Source organism: Helicoverpa armigera, chromosome 13 (genome assembly GCF_030705265.1).
Source record: "Helicoverpa armigera isolate CAAS_96S chromosome 13, ASM3070526v1, whole genome shotgun sequence".
Classification (NCBI taxonomy): domain Eukaryota; kingdom Metazoa; phylum Arthropoda; class Insecta; order Lepidoptera; family Noctuidae; genus Helicoverpa; species Helicoverpa armigera.
In genome coordinates, this window is record NC_087132.1 from 11,156,271 (window position 1) to 11,174,823 (window position 18,553).

Genomic DNA, 18,553 nt, shown 5'->3' on the forward strand with positions numbered 1-18,553 from the left:
AAGGTCTATATTTCCTTAACAAAGGTAGGCCTACTAAGTTGATACAATCTTAGACTTTATCTTTATTGGTATAAGGTCTATATTCCCTTAACAGAAGTAGACCTACTAAGTTGCAATTACAATTTGTTGTGCTTACTTAATTATCAGTTATCAAACAATGAACCCAAATTAAAAGGACGGGTTCACTAATTATCTGTTACTTAACCTACTACTTAACTGATTATATTAAGTGTAATTTTAACAACATTTCTATATCAGGTGTGTCGTTCATAATCACAATAAATGAAATGCGTTAATATACTGGTTATTATATGTCGATTAACACAAAGGAAAAATAAAAATACGTAAAAATAAAAAATGAATTTTTCAAACAAAGTAAATAGAATAAAAATGTGCGAAAATTGGAACACCATATAAAAGTCAATCATTCCAAACAACTGAAATTCTTCCTTGAAAACTGACATCTGTCAACTGATCAAAACATTCGATACTCCTAACTTTACCTCTGCTTTACACATGATGTTGTTAATTATAAAAACGAAAAATGACTCCTGTGGTTAAACTACTGAATGGATTAAGTTATTTTTTTTTTACAATTCGCCATAGAATAACATAAAGTATATGCGATAGGATTTAATGTGATTGTGAACGACACACCTTGTATACGTAGTGTTCAGGTAGCGTTCTGCCTATCTGGTAGTAGGTACTAACTGTTACTGTCCCTTTGTGTTTTTACCGGCTTCCCAGAAAGAAGGAAATACTTAATTCAGCCACATATTTATGTGTATGTAGGTAATCCATTACATACTAATATAATAAACAGGACACATTTTTTGTTTGAAAGTTTGTAGCCAAAAGAATTCAGAACTACCGAACCGATTTGAAAAATTCTTCTTAACTGTTAGCAAACTACATTCTTCCTTAGTGACATAGGCTACTTTTTATCCCAGTACGAGTAGTAGTTTTCACGGGATGCGGGTAAAACCGCGGGATTACCGACTAATCTACAAATTCTTCTAGGAAAATATTAAAACAGTAGTTATAACATAAAATTACTGTTAAATTGAAACATTTGTAATGGTATAAATATTGACCACAGTTAGTTCATGATACTCGTTTCCTGCAGATAAAAACCGGAGTCTGATGGAATCTTTACCATTATATTATGTGCTATGTAGGTATCCTTGTGGCATTGAACTTTCATTGTTAAAAAAATATATAAACATTGATAGGTCTATCTATCTATATCACTGCTGAAAAACCATGGCCCGACTTGAATTGTTGTTGCCTTCATAATCTTTTATATCTTCTTTGTTTAATTAATGAGCAAATGTTTTGTATTTGATCACGTCGAACACAAAATACATAGGCACCTGCACCTTTAGGTTTCTAAGAGCTTTGCAGTCATTAAACGACCTGAATTTTTAATATGGATTTTTAACGAAAATAATAACTAACATATTGCTTCATTAGATAAACTTCTTTCACATAATTATGTACTCTTTTTAATTCTTTCACATAATGAAATCTAAAGATCCAAGAATAACCTAATTCCTTAATAACCTTAATTTACTTCTTTTGAATAGTTTTAATGACTATTATGAAGCAATAATAATTACAGTCAGTGGTGTACACTCCTTATCTTTTAAATGCAATGCATTACGCTGTTGAATAGTGGTAGTTAATTGCATACTAAGTATTATCTGTTTTTGACTTATCGGGAGTGAATGAGTCACCCGAGGCGATGCACAACACTAACCATTTTTTTCTGTTTCTATCCCTTATTTTGTAAAATCCCTGTTTTTACACGCTTTTTATTAGCTTCACCTGTATGTTTGTATGTTTGTAGGTTTGTTTGTAACCGACTTCTTTGGGCGCGATTTTGACCCACTTTAAACCGCCAGATTTCGTTCAAACTTTGTAGATTTATTGAGGACCGATGACAATACACTAATTTGATAAAATTATTTCGTCGATTTCGTGAAGTGGAAGAGTGAGTCAGGTCGGATCGGACATAATTTTGTATTGTAATCATTAAGATTTTTTTTTAAGAAAGACAGACATGTGTTGCTGGGGAGTTTGTTGCGCCACTTCTTCCTAGTAATAACACAGGAACTGGTGAAGGGTGGGCGTTCTTGGAGCTGTCTCATGTAGTTCGGACGTTTGAGAAGTGCTGTTTTTCAGCCTACTTTGAATTAACGATCAGGGCCGCATATAATAATATCGGGTAAGTTACCTAGGCTCGCTTGCTAATCACAATTTTATAAGACCTAAGATCTTCTTACAAAATCCAATAACCCAAAGCAAAGGCAATAAATTAATAGTAAACCAATTCATCATCTTCCGAGCCTTTTTCCCAAACTATGTTGGGGTCGGCTTCCAGTCTAACCGGATTCAGCTGAGTACCAGTGCTTTACAAGAAGCGACTGCCTATCTGACCTCCTCAACCCAGTTACCCGGGCAACCCGATACCCCTTGGTTAGACTGGTTTCAGACTTACTGGCTTCTGACTATCCGTAACGACTGCCAAGGATGTTCAATGACAGCCGGGACCTACAGTTTAACGTGCCATCCGAAACACAGTCATTGGTGTCTAAGATATACTTAGAAAGTACATACAAACTTTAGAAAAGTTGCATTGGTACTTGCCTGACCTGGAATCGAACCCGCGCCCTCATACTCGAGAGGTTGGTTCTTTGCCCACTAGGCCACCACGACTTGAATAGTAAACCAATTAATGTTCCAATTCAATTTCATTATATTGATGATTAATTGAATTAGATACGAGTAGATATTGCGTATATTATATCGTTTGCTTGTAATTTTGTGCGTTCAAATGAGTCAGAGTCATTAGTTATTTAATTGTTATAACATAGATATTTGCAACCAATTTGGGAAAGATTTTAGTGCCGATTAGATGATGAATTGAAGGTAAAAAAAAGGTAAATAAAATCCTTACTTTTTACCCAATAGATAGAGAAATAGCCTATTTTTTGCCAAAGAGCAGGACATGGTTTGCTTTGAGCACAGACATAGTTAAAATAAATATTTTTCCTTAAATTCAGATTATTTTTAAAGCAGATGATATATAATAAAATGCTTCACACCTTTACTTGAGAAAAACAGGTTCAGTCTCAAAAAGAACACTTCCTTCAATCTAAAAACGCAGGTCGTAAGCTAATGCCTGAAATGAGATCGCGCCAACATTTGTCACCAACATACATTCAATTTTCAACCTTAATCCTCAGGGTTAAGGTTCAACAAATAAGCATAGCATAACTTTGCATAATAACCTTAATGCAGATTGGTTTTCTAAACAAATCCTTTAATACAGAATAGAGAAGATTTTCTTTTTAATACGAGCGTTTTGTGTTGGGGTACAAAAGTTTTTAAACATCACTCTTAAGGAAGAAATATGTACATACATATTTAAATCTATACTTACTTAATATTATAAAGCTGAAGTTTATTTGTTTGAACGCTCTAATCTCAGGAACTAGGTACTAGTCCGATTTGAAAATTACTATTATTATTTCAGTGTTACATAGCCCGTTCATCGATGATGGTAACAGCCATCCTACTCTTTATCCGGATTCATGCAGAGTTTCCCACGGGATACGGGTGAAACCGCTGGCAGAAACTAGAAATAAATAGAGGTTTTTTTTGTAGCTTTGATTAAAACGGTAAAAAAATATAGGTATCTTTTTATAGCTTTTCAATGATTTCAACAAAACTTATTCAATAAAATTTATATCTCGATTGAGAACCAATATTTTTCACTGTTCTCAATCGAAGCTAAACGGACTTCACGCTGACAATTCTCAACGATTTCTTAGAGATTCGAGATCTCTTAACGTCAGACAAATCTGATAATATCGCTGCACGGGATTAAAAAGTTGACTTTTATTTATTATTCCGCTTAATTATTTTAGACTTTTCAGATTTATTGTTCTCGAGGACTTTTTAATGCATTAAATAAACTCTTTTGCAAAAAAAGCGGGCACCTATGCGAAATCTTAGTTTTAAGGACTTTACGTGTATTTCAAAGGGTTTTAATGGTTGTAGTATGTTTCTAGCATCAAAAGGGTTAGCCAAGCATGCGTGAGAGTGTATTCTAAATTTGAATTTTGTACAATTGCTAAGAAATTGGTTAAACCTTGTTTTGGACTAATTACTGGTAGAAAGTTCGTCGGTGTTTTGAAAAGTTTTTGAAGTGATTTTCAGATAAATTATAATGCAGTTTTAATTAATGATTAATGTACCTTTTTGTTACATCAAAACATTTTTGAAAAACTATGCGTATTTGATAAAATTTTCACCTGATCTAAATGGGCTATACTAATGATTGATGGCAATGTTAAGAGGTTCGGAATTTTAGTATAAAGCGTTCTATTGTTTAGATATTGTACCTACGTGTTTTAAAACATCGCTTTTTCATGAATAAACACTGTTTAGAGGAGTATGTTTCACCTTGGGCTGCGACAAAACCAATTTAAAGTAAGCAGTGCCGATCACAACTCGTCTCCTATCAGACTTTGACATTTTTAAAAGTCTTGAAATTCTACAAAATACAGAAAATAGTGCATAGACTATGAGCACGAGATCTTAAGGTCTCGTAATTACTGATTTTTAAACAACCTCGTCTCTTGGGAAACTCCGTAGACCTCTGAAGATCTAAGAGTCTGAGCGTTCAAATGGCGTGTTTTCATCCCACGGACATTTTATTAAATAAACTTGCCTGCACCGAGATTTTCTGGCATCTACAGCACTATCCTGCTTAAATCATAACAATAAGTGGCTATCTGCTCATTTCTTAAGAAACATACGGTTGGCCAATAAGTTTGAATTCTTGACTCCCTTTCAGCTAAATCATTGTTTAGTAACCCGATACCTATGGAGTTATCGAGAGCTTCAACGCGGCAATAATTTGACTTTTTAGATAGCTTTAAACCTCCTCATCATTTCTCATGTGGTTAATTTTAACATTTATCACAAAATTTGGTTGTTTTTAAATGTCAAAGTCCGATAAGAGACGAGTTGTGATCGGCACTTCTTACTTTAAATTGGTTTTGTCGCAGCCCAAGGTACTGATACTCCTCTAAATAGTGTTTATTTATGAAAAAGCGATATTTTAAAACACGTAGGTACAATATCTAAACAATAGAACGCTTTACAATAAAATTCCACACCTCTTAACATTGCCATCAATCATTAGTATAGCCCATTTAGATCAGGTGAAAATTTTATCAAATACGCATAGTTTTTCAAAAATGTTTTGATGTAACAAAAAGGTACATTAATCATTAATTAATACTGCATTATAATTTTTCTGAAAATCACTTCAAAAACTTTTCAAAACACCGACGAACTTTCTACCAGTAATTAGTCCAAAACAAGGTTTAACCAATTTCTTAGCAATTGTACAAAATTCAAATTTAGAATACACTCTCACGCATGCTTGGCTAACCCTTTTGATGCTAGAAACATACTACAACCATTAAAACCCTTTGAAACACAGGTAAAGTCCTTAAAACTAAGATTTCGCATAGGTGCCCGCTTTTTTTGCAAAAGAGTGTATTTTGCTTGTTTACGTCTGCTCATATGTTATCCTTTTAGTAGTCATATGTAATAAAGTAAGTGTAGCCCTAGTAGTCTGATAGTCTGATAGTTTCCTCAAATCCAGCTGACGGCCATTGACGTGGAATTGTAACAACGACTGCAACTGAGTAGCAAGCGGAGACGCCGGCTTTACGTACCCTCCCAGGTATGGGCGTGTAACACCGACTCTAGGCTGCTTGGTGAATGTTTTACACTGAGGCTTGCAGTAATCTATACTCTATACTAGACAAATAAATAGAGAGAGGTTTGAAAAAATATTTCACTGTTGGAAAGCTTCACTCTTCGAGTGACATAGGCTATATTTTGTCCCGGTACGGGTACTAGTATTCACGCGATATGGGCGAAACCGCATGAAAGCGGCTAGTGTAAAATATGTTACTTCTATTTGGCATCGGAACTAAGGCCTATATAAGAACTTTCTATAGGAAAAAGCCCACTTCCAATCCAATTTAACTACATAGTTAATTATTATCTCCCACACATTCGGGATCTCTGTCTATTGAAGAGCAGTAATTAATGTCTATATTTTGGCTGAAGACGAACCCAATAGGAACTCGATAGACTATTACAAGTTTGTGTTAGATTCGTTTGTTAATGAAGAAATTAACTTTGTTATTGTAATGAATTTCCGTGCATTAAATAACAAGATATTGTAAGGCGCCTACTAAAAAACATATAGCACGCTGCACTCAGAATCCAAGTTGCTTTAATAGCCGCCATATCAATACAGATCAGGCCGACTGAAAACTTTGATTGGAATCGAGATGTTATTAACAAAAATACAATCCAATGGGTCAACTATCGGCCAGTTTAATCTGCAGTGTTCCGATATCCTAAGGTAGACTTGATAAACATTTCAATAAAAGAAATACTTACCCAAGAAAGTCTACATAACATAATCGTATACCCACAAAACCGTAGGTACCTATTAACTGAAATGCCGAAGAATCTTCAAAGCAGGTTCGTACATAAAAGGGTTTTTATTCCAATACCACTTTGGACCATTAGGTATGTCGGATCTATTGAGTTGAATCTCCTAATGCTCTTATAAAGGCATTCGCGGTACTTTTATTTTTTCGACTTCAAACGGGACAATTATTTGGAAGTCGTTAGTAACGTTTTAGTATAATATGTGAAAGGAAATTGGTTTTATTAGGTATTTTTGCTGATTGTGGTAATAAGTATTCAAAGAAAAAGGTGAACGAAAAGATTTTTTTAGTACATTTTTTGGTGAGATTTTTATACAGCTTGTAACAGATTTCATCGTCTTCTTAAAGTATTATCAGGTATTTAGTTGGTATCGGACCGACTGAATACTTTGATTAGAATCAAGATGTCCTTTAGAAAAAATGTTTGCCAACTAGCGGGTCAATGGGTACTTTCAGTTTACTTTTATAGATATGGGGATATAACTAGTACCTGTCCATTCTATTTTTGCCTTTACTAAGAGGGTAATTAAAGCCAAATCCACCATTGAACGTCTAATTTGATTTGAATTGGAGCGTGATTATTTCAACTCATTATGAAGACCAACAAGTGGAAATAAAGGTGAGTAATTTAACTACTCTTTTCTCGTTCTCCTTCTACCTGCTATCTTGCACCTAATATTATATTTGTAGGTATACGTCCATAATGCTCACACACATTTTGAATTATTTCATTTTTATTATTAGGTACTTGCGATTTCACACTTGTCCTGTAGTTCTTGAGCTAAGCGCTAACAAAAAACTCAGCTATCGAGTCTGGAGTTACGCAAGGGTCTCAAACTACAGCCAACAGCACTGTTCTTTATGTAAACCATCAAAAATGTTCTAAACATTGAGCTAAAACCAACTAAGAGGTTAAGGTGAATTTAGTCACTGAATAAGTCATCAATAGATACAAACTTTGAGCGTATGTACTAACTTAGTAAGTTAAGCTACAGTTCAGAATTAGATCGTAACTTAGTTCAGTGTGTTCCCCGCTTAACATTCGCTGTGTCCTAACAGATTTTCATAGCAATTGGAACGTCAGGAACAACACAATTGTGCCAGTGAAGCTGTGTCCAGTGCATCCAGCTGAAAATTTGGCCTTATTCTGTATTTAAACTACTAAGTATAATAAAGAGAAAACATTTTTTTGTTTGTTTTTTGGTTTGTTTGCTTGAACCCTAAGGGCTAAGATACTATTGAACCGATTTGAAACATTCTTTCCCTGTTGAAAAGCTAGACTTTTCCTGAGTTCTTAACATAAGCTATATTTTTTCCTGGTGTGGACAGTAGTTCTTACACATACACAGTTACATAGTATTAGCACAAAATATAAAGAGTTATAGGTAGTAAGTAACGTTTTGTTTGTCGCTAATTACAAAACAACAGAAAATCAATTGTGTCTCGCGTATATCTGCGCTCTGACATACAACGGGTTAATCTTATTTTTTATTTTTTTATGAAATAAAATGCCGTATGCAGTAAAACCTTCTATGAATTATTACTTACTTTTAATTGAATATTTTATTTCAAAGTTACATAATTATCTCCAGAATAAGCCTTCAGCTACATGAATTAAATTCATCGTCATTGAGCGCACGCGTGCTAAAGGGCCGCTTTGTGATCACTTCACCAGTGGTTTTAATTGGACCTCCGTTTAGTGCGGTTTTCACTAAATAATAAGTGGCTTGTATTCGTAGATTAAAGGCTCGGACTAGTAAAAAATCGTTCGACCAATTAATGTAATGGTTGACTGGGTTGAGGAGGTCAGACAGGCGATAGGCTCGTGTAAAATACTGATCCTCAACTGTATTTGGTCAGACAGAAAGTAGACCTCAGTATTTAGGGGAAAATCCTAGGCAGATGATGAAAATAAATAGTATATAAAACAAGAAATATCACCTCGATTCCTAGAATCCATATCTGTTTAGCCTTTTCCCAGCTATGATAGGGCGGGCTTTCAGGATAACTTGATGAAACTATGGACCAGTGTTATACTTAGATGGGATGACTGTATGTATAACCAGCTATACCCCAGCAATGCAAAACTCCTTGATAAGACTAGTCTTAATAATATCCACAGAAACCAACACAAATAAATCTAAAATCAAAATACGACCAAGATCTACACTATCATCGCGAATCAATACCGGGATCCCGGGAACAAGTAATGTCCGCATACCACTAATCACGTTCAGCAAATATTATCCCGGGGCGTCCCAAAGTTTGAGCACCGCACTATTGCGGTAAGGACATGGAGAACAAAATGACTAGCGGAGGTACCATGACGGAAAATCTCTTAAGAAAGTAGCCCGCCAAAATGCGGTTGAGCGAGGAATGAGGAACTTTACAGCCTTCGCTCTTATACTCCTTCTTTGGACCTGATCAGTTTTGTAATACCAAAAATTGTTGACAGTTAAACTCAAAGACACCAAACCGTCTCAGTAGTTCACTCGTTATTGGTTGTTTTGGTCATGGAACACTGTAGGTATTTGACCTAGAAGAAGGCGCCTGACCTACCTGTATTACGGCATCTCCTCTCATCTTTCTTTGCTTCGCGAGTACGGACATATCCTTTATTAGTATTCACAGTCTCACCTCTAGCGGAATCGGCGAATCAGTAACGATGAGCAAATTATGCGATGTGGGAACCCCTTTTAAATAAAGTTCATTAGGACATTTTATTTTTTGGATATTAATCCAAAATCCAAATCTTAGGCGAAATCTAAAAATTATTAAATTTTTAGATTTCGCCTAAGATTTGACACGTTTACAGTTCCCTCAGCGCACACTGCAAAGCTTTAGTCGGCCGATAGTTTGTTTGGGCTTATAAAACAGTATGAAGATAAATGATAGTATGCATATTTCAAAGATCAGGTATTTAGCCGGTCTAAGAACGACTGAAAACTTTAATTTGAAACAATGATTATTCAGGTCAATTGTCGTCCGACTTTTAATGTTTGCAAGAAGGTGGGTATAGACTACAACATTTAGTTGTAACAGAACAACGAGCCGTATGTTCTAGCGTATCATCATTTTAAAAACTAGACATGCTTGGGAAACTGAGCTATTGTCTGTATTGTACCTTTCGTAAGAACGTTAAATTACACAGAAATGCTCCAGAAAATGCTGTAGTCTATACTCACCTATACGCGGATACTCAAACAGCTAGCAAATGATACATGAATAAGCCTTTTCATTCAAAACTTATACCATGAACTTGTAACCCTCCATAATGATGGGACCAATGGGTTTCTTAATAAACCCTTAAAAAGACGGTTGTCACATTGACCCCTCGTGAGATGGGTCGAAACGTTTCACGGCGGAAGAATGGATCAGAATTTAAGCTATTCTAAAGCCCCGTATTGATAGTTTTGAATTCATTTGTATAGCAACAATTGATCAACATTATTGATGATCAACGAGAATGTTGCGTCGGTCGAGAACTTGTCAATTTCTATAAACAAAAATACGTCAGTTTGAACTTGTCAACTTCTGTAAAGAAAAGTTTAACAAAAATTGCTTTTTTTGGTAAAAGATTCCGATGAATTGAGAACTTACTCTTTTATTAAAAGTGAGTGAAAAAATTCGGTGCAAGTAATTCCTAAGATTAACGCGTTCAAGTAATCAAAGAAACAAACAAACAAACCAACTCTTAAGGCTTTGGATACCAAACGTGCCTTAAAAACTTCAGATTAATAACAATTTACCTACAATAACTTTTAGTTATAATCATACTTTCCCCAAAAACTTGCAAAAAAGGAAAATAGTTCCCTATCTCAATTTCCTTTATTATGGAAATTCATATTTACGGTAGGTAACACTTATACTTTTACAGGCTTTCCCTTCATGTTACTCTTGAGAATCAACCAATCCCAAACTTAGGATTTTATTCGAACTTATTCGATGTTATTGGAACCCTAGTTTGAATAATTCATGTATGTAATCTAACGAGAAAAATGTCATACTTGCTAAGATAGGCATAGATACTTTGTATTCACACTGCGAAAAATTTTCATTTTCATTGCTAGAACTAGAATGTATTGGTACACCAGAGTATTTGACATATGCAAAATGGACATAAGAAATAAAAACTTTAATTAATTATTATATCTGGTATGCATGCTTGCCTTGTTGGTCTATCTTGTTGAATTACTTGACTGCTCAAACACTCCGGGTTTGATTCCTTCCGGTATATTAAACTTATAAAAAGCATCCCGAAGAATGGAAGTTGGTGATTGATACACTCGTGGAACGGAGAGCTCGTTAATGCGCAGCTGTCTGATCTCCTTATATGAGAACTGCTGAGGCCGACAATCGTCTTGGACACAATTAAGTATTACGTATGCGTATTAGGTTTAAACATCATATAAAACGGTTAAATAATTAAAATGTAATTATGTAGGCGTATTACAGGTATGCGCATTTACAGGTCCTATAAAACATTTAAAATAATTAAAGGTTGACAATAAAATTACTAGGCGCACGAGGTTGTCGCCATATGGAATGTCGAAACGGCTGTTATTGTGCCGATTGTCGTTACGGCCAATGGTCTAATAGCCAAGAGCCTCGACCAACGCCTCATGAGGCTCTCGTTGGGCGGCTGGATCAAGGGGCTGATTCAGAAGGTAGTACACCTTGATACGGCGCGTATTGTGCGTGAGGTGGTTTCTGTCTCTATATATTTGAAATTTAAATGTTCTTTTTTTTAATGTAAATTACATGTCTATAAATGAATAAAGAAATTTCAAGTGGCCCGGTGCGGGTAACGCTATGTGCCTAACGTACGACCGCTTTTTTGACAAACTTCACATAAACCATTTGCTAATTAGTATAAACAAAGCCATTTCGTTTAGACAGGTGAGACCGTTCTTCTATACTAATTTTATAAAGAGGAAAACTTTGTTTATTTGGTTGTAATGGATAAACTCAAAAACTACTGGACCGATTTTAAATATTCTTTCACCATTAGAAAGCTATATCTGCGAATAATATAGGCTATATTTTATCCAGGTGCGGGCAGTAGCTCCCACGGGACGCGGGTGAAACCGCGCTAAAACGGCTAGTAAGTTATAAAATTACAACGAAAAGTGACATTAATTTATATAAATAGATGTTATCAACTATGTATGTGCATAAGTGTGTATCCAAACTCTTGAAGGAAGTATCATAAATTTTAATTAATACACAATAAAGTTAATTAGTATCAGTATTAATTATATAATATTGCAGAATTTAGTACTTGAACTCGCTCGTCTGTTCCTGCTTATCATTGCGGGGTCAATGATATTAGATAACGAATGTTTCCAGAAATGAGGTGCGGCCATAAAGTACGTTTCGATTCACAAGCTTTTTACAATATATTTTTTTTTATAAATATATATTAAACGCAGTTTTTTGTAAGTAAGCAATAGTTACTTTCATTCCTATTCAAACTTTTTCACGAAGCAACAAGTTTTTAATATTAATTTCCTAACAAACATACTATCTGGATATTTACAAAAAGGAGGGCTTAAATCACATGTTTCACTAGAGACTAGACTTAATACATGGACCATAAATAAATCATTTTCCTAACTTTTTCCCGTTTTCAGTTTAGTTGCCATCAAATGCACCTAAATACCAATATTATATTATGTAACGACCAACTATCTGACTTCCTTCAGGCGCTTAAAAAGAATACTCATTGGTGAGCCTGCTATATTTAAAATACCCTCGCATATTTTATAGCCACACCCTCTGAAGTCCGATTGTCAATTGTCTCAATTATTATCCAACAGTCTGAAGAAATACATCGCAAAATAATGTGAAACTCGACAGAACAATGTTGATTAAACTGTTGTGTGTTGTTGTAATTGTTGGTGCGTGTGTTGGTGAATATGTTGGTGATGACGAATATGTTGATGCAGTGTTGGATATGCTGTTGAACGGCGTTAGTAAGGAGTTTGAGCAGTCCGATGAAAATGATAGTGGTGATTATTTTATATTTAATTTTATTCATGGCCGATATGCTCACCTTTTTGTGTTATGGAATGGTGAGAAGACTTGAAGAGATAGGCAGTCAGTATATGTAAAATATTAGCACATATTTACATTCGTTTAGACTGGAAGTTGACCACAGAATTAATGATTTGTTGATTACTTTACATCCCAGGCGTAAGGTCAACAGACATCTTTCGATGCATATTTTTCATGATAGAGTATATTTTTAATCATCTATTAATTATTTTTTCTATTGTGATACTAAAACACACATTGTTTTTTTTATACCTATATTAAAAATTAAAATGTATTTACATTTTGATTGTCAAGTCAAGCACCAAGCTAAATTCAACCCTATTATTAACAGGAGAAGTACCAGTTTTGACTGGCGGTATCTGGAAGTGTGGGAGATGTGATGACATTGATGAGACCAGGCTGATATACTCCGAAGTCAACGAAGTGGATGCTGATACATTGACTGATGAATCGCTTGACATACAGGTTTGTATTATTTACTTTGGTAAGATGGGATTGGGCAGATGAGGATAGATATATAGATATATTCTTTACTAACCGTTTTCACGCGGTTTCACCCGCGTCCCGTGGGAGCTACTGCCCGCACCGGGATAAAATATAGCCTATGTTACTCGCAGATAATATAGCTTTCTAATGGTGATAGAATATTTAAAATCGGTACAGTAGTTTTTGAGTTTATCCATTGAACAAACAAACAAAGTTTTCTTCTTTATAATATTAGTATAGATTATGCACACCAATTAAAAATCAACAAGAACAAACAAAAATTTTGAAGTCGGTGACACAATGGGCGGTCTTATCGCTAAAAGTGACTACTACTTTTACTACTTTTTTTCTCGTAGCTTCAGTCGCGTCGGTACCTATAGAATATCCAAACTGCGTAGCCTTTTTACAGCTATAGTCTTTTCTGAACGATAAGGTAAGCAAGAGTCGAAAAAGAAATAGAAATATACCAAAGGTCAGCTTAAAATGACATCTGTGTACTCGTGAGGCACTTAGTCATAAGCTCCCCACTTACATAAGTATCTACTCAGTAACCAATACCTAAAAAATATCAATAGGTACGTAAAAGAAAGGGCCGTCAAAAACTTTAATGCAATAATGCAGAAAAATGTTTTTCACAGCAATATATCAAAGCCTTCATCATATTTAATGTAATGCCCAATATATAATCTGTCCATACTGTTTAAGGAAAATAAATATTTTTGTTTACAAATCCACATTTTATCTCACCCAGAAATGAAACTTGACACTGACAGTGAACTATGTAAGATAAAATAATGGCGTGCAGCAGAGATTTGAATAACCTACTTATCTATCTATGGATTTTCTTACTAGAGAATTCGACATTACTTGTATGGCGTTAACATCAAAATTATATCCATAGTCATCAACAGATACTTAGCTACTTGGGTTATAGAATTTCGCAGTTAATAATGGACTCGCCCATGCACCATCACTGTACGAATTTAATGAGGGTTATCTCTCCTTTTTCTGCCACCGGGTGGCGCCACGTATGCGTCTGGTCCAAACAGCTGTCAAATAGTATGGAATTGTAGGGTCCGAACTTATTGCTTATTGAAATTCTGTTATATTGGAAGTGTTATTGATTGTGTTATGGACTACGATCAGAATAAGGTTTCCGAATTAAAAATTGAGCTTAGAAAGAGGGGTGCAAAAGTCACTGGTACTAAGGAAAAGCTCGTTGAAAGGTAGATAACGTAATGTACTAGAATTTGTTTACACAATATGGTTTAGTTTTTTATCCACGCAACCCCAATTGTAAAACAATAATGCACTTCTTTAAATTAAAAAAATAAATAAAAATATACAATAAAAAACCACTAAAATCGTTCACGGTTCATAGTAAACATAAGCACTTTGACAGGTACCTGGACCTGACGCTCCAGTGCTGCCACCTCGTGAACGCCATTTTAGAAAACCCTCATTAAAATGAGTTCGTTCTTTTAAGCGTAATTATTTACATACACACACACACTCACACATTCACATGATTACTTGAATAAAATTGCTCTTTCTTTTGTTTTCAGATAGGCCTATCCCTCCCCGATATGAAGTGCGTGACAGTGAACTCAGATGTGGCGGGCGTCGTGCGTCGAGTCGCGGGCGCATGTAGTGGGGAGTCTGTCACGCTCAGCGTGGCGCCGGCGCAGCATTTCACTGTACAAGTTTATAGTTAGAAAACGGAATGATCACAGGACGACTTTTGCTGAATATAGAGTATTGATTGTAAAAATAATCGTTTGTAAGCTGAGCATACCAATGTGTGTGGGATAGTTTGATCTCCGTCCCATTGGTGGCCGTCTTATACTGTATTTGTCAGTCATCTTCTGTACTGAATGTTTAATGTTATATAAATATACAAATAAATATTATTGTTTTTGTGAAGTAAATAATTCAAAAGTTCGAACGTTGAAGTTTTATTTTTGGATATTTTGTTATCAGACAAAGAAGGAATTATACTTACTACGCTTGCTTAAAGCGGATTGGCGATTTTAGAATAATTGGTACAGGTTTCTTCAAGAAATTTTCTCACACTTATATTCAGTCAGTTGTAAGTATCCACAGCCGAGCAAAGTGCACTTTGCTCGGCTTGAAATCGAACCTGCACGCGTGTACCTGAGAAGCAGGTTCTTTTTATCCTAGGCATATCTAAAATAATTTATTGTACTTACAAGAAACTTCAAAATTTACATTAACTGTCAGATTGGCCTACACAAAGAACTTAAAGCAACTTCTAAAACTAAAATTAAGTTCAGATTAACATAGAAATAGGAATATAATAAGCGAATTGAAAACTTGAAACTCTATTCGGCAATTTTCGTTTCAGACGTCACTTCTACGAAATATACTTGAAGTAAGCAAAATTTTATAAAATTGAAGAGCTCATTACGAGACCCTTTCTAGAAATATTTATTTAATTACTTAAATATTGTGCAATAGTAGGCATAATTAGTATGTCCTTCTTTTTTATTAAAAAAAATGTAAGACACTCTTCCACAATCAAATAACAACCAAATCATAAGTTTATTATACTTTTGTCTGAGATCTTGATAAATCATTTTGAAAAATCAGGCGACCAATCATAAAATGCTGTGCTCACATAAGTTTTACGTAACTACGTATCATATACATAGTTGATTTACCTGAAAAGACATAAAAGCATCAAGTAATAGAAGTATTGGCCCCTTTTGACGATAATCCTGAATAAGCAAGAATATTATAATATCTGAGCATTGTCATGTGCACACTACCATACATAACCAAATATATTTGCCGACAAAAACTTTCTAGACTACTGGTTTTCAAAATAACATTCTCCTTCTAATAAAGGGCTTTTGTTTAAACGCCACCCAAAAAAGTACCTATTTTACTACCAAAAAAATTCTAAACGGTTACCAAAATGGATAAATGGTCACCAAATAACGTTTCCAAAAATATTATTAGGTAAAACCATTTTTTCGTATTATTGACTACTAAAAAAATATATGGACGCCTTTAAAATACACTTTAGACCAAATATTATATTATTGTCACTACTTAGATGTTACCAATTATGTCATACCATGACTCCTAATTTGGTCATTTTTGTTCGACTAAAAAGCTAACGATCGCTAGAATATTTCCCAAATACCAATTAATATACTGGGGTTCCCAAACGTGCGTCGCTTATTTATTGTTATATGAATTTGGGTGTAACTCAGTACGTTTAAAATGTAAGCACGCAACATGCAGCAAGCATGGCTTCTGTCACGGCGCCGGCGCTGCGTGGCTCCGGCGGTCCCATGCGAGCAGGCCGCCTCGCCCCTCTGCGCCTACGCGGTTTTGAATTGCACTCTAGGGGTAGGGCAGACAAGACTACGTGGAGTCGGTTTTGCAGCGATTCGTTTTCGTCACTAACTTTGATTTTGGTAGTAATATTAATCTTTTAGTTGGATAGAATTTGGTGACCATTAATCCATTTTGGGAACCAAAAATAATATTTGTGCGAGATTTGCGATTTTTCTGATGTTATTTTATTTTTTTGGATCATAACATTATATACTTTAGTGCCCTTTTAATAAAGCCTTTTTATTTTTTTTGGAGTTGTTTATTTTATTTGGTGCCTCAACTTAGAATCTTAAAAATATTTTTGGTGATCGCCTAAATTATACCCCTAATAAAGTGAGATGCAGGCTTAATCACCTAGCGATCCCTGTGTCAGAGAATTCTCAAACCGCCTGACGGCTTCTGACGTAGAATTGTAACAACGACTGCTACTGAAATTACATTAAAATGAAGACTTATCTCTGTGACAGGGCTTAAGAAATGCAAATTCTACAAAAGCAAAAGATTGTCATAATGCTGCTAAAAACACGAATCTAATTAAGTAGTCTGGATACAAGTAAAATCAACTGGAGCTCTCCTTAGCACTGAAATATTTTAAGGCTGTGTCCATGTTACTTAAGATATAGGGGTTTTCTACATACGAGGTTGATTTACTTATTTACTTTAAGTAAAAAGTTTTTTTTTCAATTAATCGCTGACTACATACCATATTATGATATATATTAGGTACATGTTTAAAAATTGCCACAATCCACAAAGTAAGTTTAGCGGAAAGAATAACTAACATGCCAATACCCAAAATACAATATTGTTTAAAATATTCGTAGAATTTGCTATAAGTATGTACTTCAGGTTTACTTTATAGGTAACTGTAGTCAATATTTTATTTAGACCACGAGTTAGACTTTATCTAGATGAAAACTTGAAATCGCTGCTCATTCATCGCTAAATCCTCTACCTTATATTATAATTAGGTATTTTCGCCACTAGTTAAGCTGAGTTCATTGAAGTTAACTAAAAGTTTTACTAGGTGTTACATTTATTACAAAGTTGCATGAAATAAAAAAGTAATTAGTTTTTTTTTTCGTTGAACCTACCTGTAAGTGACGAGAGCTTTCTCAAGAGTCAAGAAAGAGTTTGCAGGCAGTCTAATACCGGCCAAATACCTTATGTATAGTAGTACCATTCATTTCCATACTGATTTATGAGGCCGAATAAACTGTTGGCCGTCTTAAAGTTTGAAGCGTGCAGTTTCTCTAAAGAGGAAGGTAAGATGAGTGAAATGAAGAGATCTATGACAATTTGCGATAGAACGCAATCATCTACCTGTACTTTTTACGTTTACTTCTGTGTATTACTTCTATATACCTACGTACATTATATATATAGGTACATTCTTATATAAGTTATGTGCGTAATACCAACAAACGTCTAATGTAGGCACTACAGAGGCTTATGGCGAACAAAATCTTGTAATGTATGCTGATAAATATAAATGATGAATATTTTTTTATCCTCATAAAATAAAAGTTTTTCTTCGTTGATTTATTGTAAATAAATTATGTAGATGATGCCCTTCCATCATGTTTTGCGTTTCAAATCATTCAAGCGCTATATGAATACACAATATATTATTAACGCATCATCTTCCAAGCCTTTTTCCTACTATGTTTCGGTTGGCTTCCAGACTAACCGGATGCAGCTGAGTACCAGTGTTTTACAAGGAGCGACTGCATATCTGTCCTTCTTAATCCAGTTATCCGGGCAACCCTAAACCCCTTGGCAAGACTGGTGTCAGACTTACTGGCTTCTGACTACCCGTAACGACTACCAAGAATGTTAAATGAAAGCCGGGAACCTACAGTTTAACGTGCCATCCGAAACACAGACTTTAGAGAATACATAGGTACATACTTAGAATTTGTTTTGGTATTTGTCTGACCTGGATTCGAACCCACACACTAACACTTGATAGGTTGGCTCTTTATCAACTAGTCAAGGCCACCACGAAATCCCGGATGAAAAAAAAGAGAAGTCGGTCAAGTTGCAGCTATATTAATTTCACCATAAAACTACTACTACTAAAGCTACTATTAGAG

At 34.9% G+C, this 18,553-nt stretch overlaps 1 protein-coding gene across 1 annotated transcript; it reads left to right on the forward strand.

Moving 5' to 3' along the window:
- The first annotated feature begins 12,337 nt into the window (after positions 1–12,337).
- On the forward strand, positions 12,338–14,928 carry LOC110382781 (uncharacterized). Its single transcript, XM_049840767.2, has 3 exons — positions 12,338–12,559; positions 12,937–13,070; positions 14,657–14,928. Exons 1-3 carry the CDS (start codon positions 12,412–12,414, stop codon positions 14,804–14,806), a joined length of 432 nt encoding a protein of 143 aa, XP_049696724.2. The 5' UTR covers positions 12,338–12,411; the 3' UTR covers positions 14,807–14,928.
- The last annotated feature ends 3,625 nt before the right edge of the window (positions 14,929–18,553 follow it).